The sequence below is a fragment of the Ixodes scapularis genome, unplaced genomic scaffold (assembly GCF_016920785.2).
Source record: "Ixodes scapularis isolate PalLabHiFi unplaced genomic scaffold, ASM1692078v2 PGA_scaffold4__175_contigs__length_147842914, whole genome shotgun sequence".
Lineage (NCBI taxonomy): Eukaryota > Metazoa > Arthropoda > Arachnida > Ixodida > Ixodidae > Ixodes > Ixodes scapularis.
Window position 1 is genome coordinate 123,425,904 of NW_024609879.1, and position 3,065 is coordinate 123,428,968.

Below are 3,065 nucleotides of genomic sequence, written 5' to 3' on the forward strand. Positions count from 1 at the left end.
TCTAAGTTTGTAACAATAAACAGTACTTTTTTCCACCAGTCATTATTTTACAGTAACGCCTTTTAAACAGGCGTTACTACTAAAATGAACACTTTTAGGAGGGAATATGAAGTAGTATTTATTCAATGAATACAGAACCTAAATAATCTACTAGCCTTGTGGTTTGAATCTAAATGAGCTTTGCCATTTTATCGCGAATAAATGTGTGGATGTTTGCCGCACATGAATTCTTTTAACATATGTTTATTTGTGTTTAATTGCTTTGTCCACTTACGTGGCCTTCTTCATAAATTATCACCCAACCTCTTAAAAGGCACGAGAGGGTATTGCGCTCGTCCAAAATTATAGCAAGGCGGCAACGCAGTATTTAAAAATGGACCAAACAAACACTTGCTTGAACATTTTAATCACTGGCAAAACATGCGACCCCCAAACAATAAGGGAAACTATTTCTTTTTCCTCAAACCATAGATTGCATATGTATCCTGAATAAATCTTGGAGGAAGAAACAAGGTGTTTCTGTTTATGGCAGTTATAGGCATCAATGGTCACGGAAGCCCATTGTCCTTCCACAGATCCATGACGTCACTACCGCGTGTCCTCAACTCAATGCGCTCCTTGAGGCGCTTAACCTGATCAGCAGAAAAGTGGTTCCTCCAGTCTCCAACATTACCCTTACGAAAGGTATCTTCAGTCAGTGGCTTCTCTACTCTGTCAATGTCGGCGTCGTGCCCGAGGCCCTTCATCCAGTTTGGCAGTTCGTCTTCGGCTAGATTGGCCACTTTTACGAGATCCTCTTGTATAGTTGCATTCAGGACTTTCATATTTTTGAAACTTGTCCTGTTCAAGATGCCTTCCAGTAGCCCTTGTTCCGCCCGAAGTCTTGTACCATATTCGTTTCCAAGGAAATCCGCGATCTTGAGCACCCATGCCCTGGTGTCCTTCTTCAGGTCCTCGTACGTTAAGAAGAGGACATTGGGGTCGTGTCGGTGCTCGTACCAGGAGAGCAGATGTTCGAAGTAGTCCGAGAAGTCCGGCTTCCCATTGAGGAACAGCTCGAAGAACTCGTCGAACGTGCCATCTTGAAACTGAAACGCCGCCAAACCTTTCGTGTGGTAGAAGAATGACACACAGCAGTCGTATGGGTTCCTGCAGATGTAGATGTATTTGGCGTGCAAAGAGTAAGGTTGGGAGCCAAAGGGCATGTGCGTTTTGATAACCCCCGGTCTCGGCATCTCCTTGACGGAATCGGGGCCTTGCAACTCCAGAAAGGGCATCTCGCGGCTGGCGTCCAAGGGGTGGGCCGGAGGACTACGGCCGTTGAAGATGTTGTATACAATGTGCTGCATCCAGGTGGTGCCAGATTTTGGATAGCTGACGATGAACACGTCTTCCGGCACCGGCTTGTAGCGCAGTGCCGAGCGAACCCATTCCTCCGAGTAGGCTGAGAAGACGTAGAAGCCGTCAACGTTCTTGAACAATTGTCTCGGCATGCTGTTGTCTGAAAAAAATTGGAAAACAGAAGCTTTGAATAGTAATTAAGAATTGAGTGCCACGAGACATTAACTTGGAGGACAGTTTCGTCGGATTCACGCTGTACTCGAAAGAGTCATCTTCTTTGCTCTCTGTGGGCAATCTGCTCATATACGGCATGTGCAAGCATGATGTGTCACTAGCTATAATACGATGCACCTTCAGAGGTGTCGGGGTGTGCTGTGCACACGATGCGCGCCTTCAACGCTAGTAGTTTGCCCTGCTTTTAATCACGTACAATGAACGAGGAGGGAGAGCAATACGATGCTCCAGTGGCCGTGCTATCTCGGTTACAATACCAGTGGATGTCCCTATGGACACAACTGCAAGCCACTGTTGCACGATACCTCTCACACATACCCCTTTGTTTAAACTAATTGAATCTACATCTCATGAGTGACGTCCCGACCGCATTGCGGGGTTCAATAGGTGCAGAGGCTTCTGAGGGTGTTCTCAAGTCATATGAGAATAAGCACTGTGTATACACCAACAGGCGACCCGGACGTCACGCAGCAGCGGTGGCGCTGTCCACGGAACTGCGCATGCGCAGGCGTTTCACTTCATGCGAATTCGGTTTGCGCGCACGCGCAGTGCCCCCACCTGGTGTGGGCAAACGCGGGCTTGTTTGTACACAGCGTTTCGGTCTATATACACTCCTCTTTACGTTAATTCTGCATTCACGCTAACGTTCCCATGGCAACCACAAAGCGATTCCGCTCGTCTACATTATCAAATGCGCGAAACTGCGCTAAAACTTTAAGCAACCGCCTTCGCAATCGCTTAGCGATTGCGAAGGCGGTTGCTTCGCCAATGCGAATGAGGCATGCATCCGACGGTATCGACCTTTGCATCAGTTATCACCTGGGCGAAAAATGTTGAGTCACTGAGCTGTAGACGCATGCGCAACGTTTGATATACCCCACATCAGAGCAACAACGCATGCTCAAAATGCGTTCCACAGCACAGCAGACAAAGATGGCGGCGCGCAGGAGGCGATTTTTGCAAAGGTCTATAGGAAACATACAAATGCGACGAACGCCGTGACGATGCACTTTCGTTGCTACTTGATTGGCTCCATTAGGTTGTATAGCGTCGTCTGCGGCCGGACTAAAAGGGGGACGCGAAGTATGGCACTTCTTTTCGTCATGTTTTTCTCGTTTTTTTTTTTTTTCGCAATCACTGCGCTAACTTGACTGAATTCAATGCTTCCGTTTGATGACTACCTCCGCAAAGTGACTTCAATTTTAAGTTGGAAGTTACTCAGCCTTTCCTGCCGACCGCTTAAAATACAAAGGTAAAATTATTATAGCGTTTTGATGAAACACCTTGGTATGCGAACGTGAAAGGAGAAAAGGAACACACAAAAACACGTCAGACGCGGACAGCGCGTCCGTGTCTGACGTTTTGCGTTCGCATACCAAAACCAAAAAACAAAGGTGGTGGTACACTGCGCGAAGATTATCAGGTTGCTTACCGAGTCTCCGTGAACGTTCTGTTGAAGTCGGCGACACTGCGGCTCCCACACCAGCAGT

At 47.4% G+C, this 3,065-nt stretch overlaps 1 protein-coding gene across 1 annotated transcript; it reads right to left on the reverse strand.

The window, feature by feature from the left end:
- Positions 1–548: 548 nt before the first annotated feature.
- On the reverse strand, positions 549–1,493 carry LOC8035762 (sulfotransferase 1C2-like). The gene has a single exon (XM_029986318.3). The coding sequence runs from the start codon at positions 1,491–1,493 to the stop codon at positions 549–551; it is 945 nt and encodes a 314-aa protein (XP_029842178.3).
- Positions 1,494–3,065: the final 1,572 nt, after the last annotated feature.

Excerpts from the sequence above, each read along its gene's own strand:
- LOC8035762 (XM_029986318.3), bottom strand. The coding sequence starts at position 1,493 with ATGCCGAGACAATTGTTCAAGAACGTTGACGGCTTCTACGTCTTCTCA.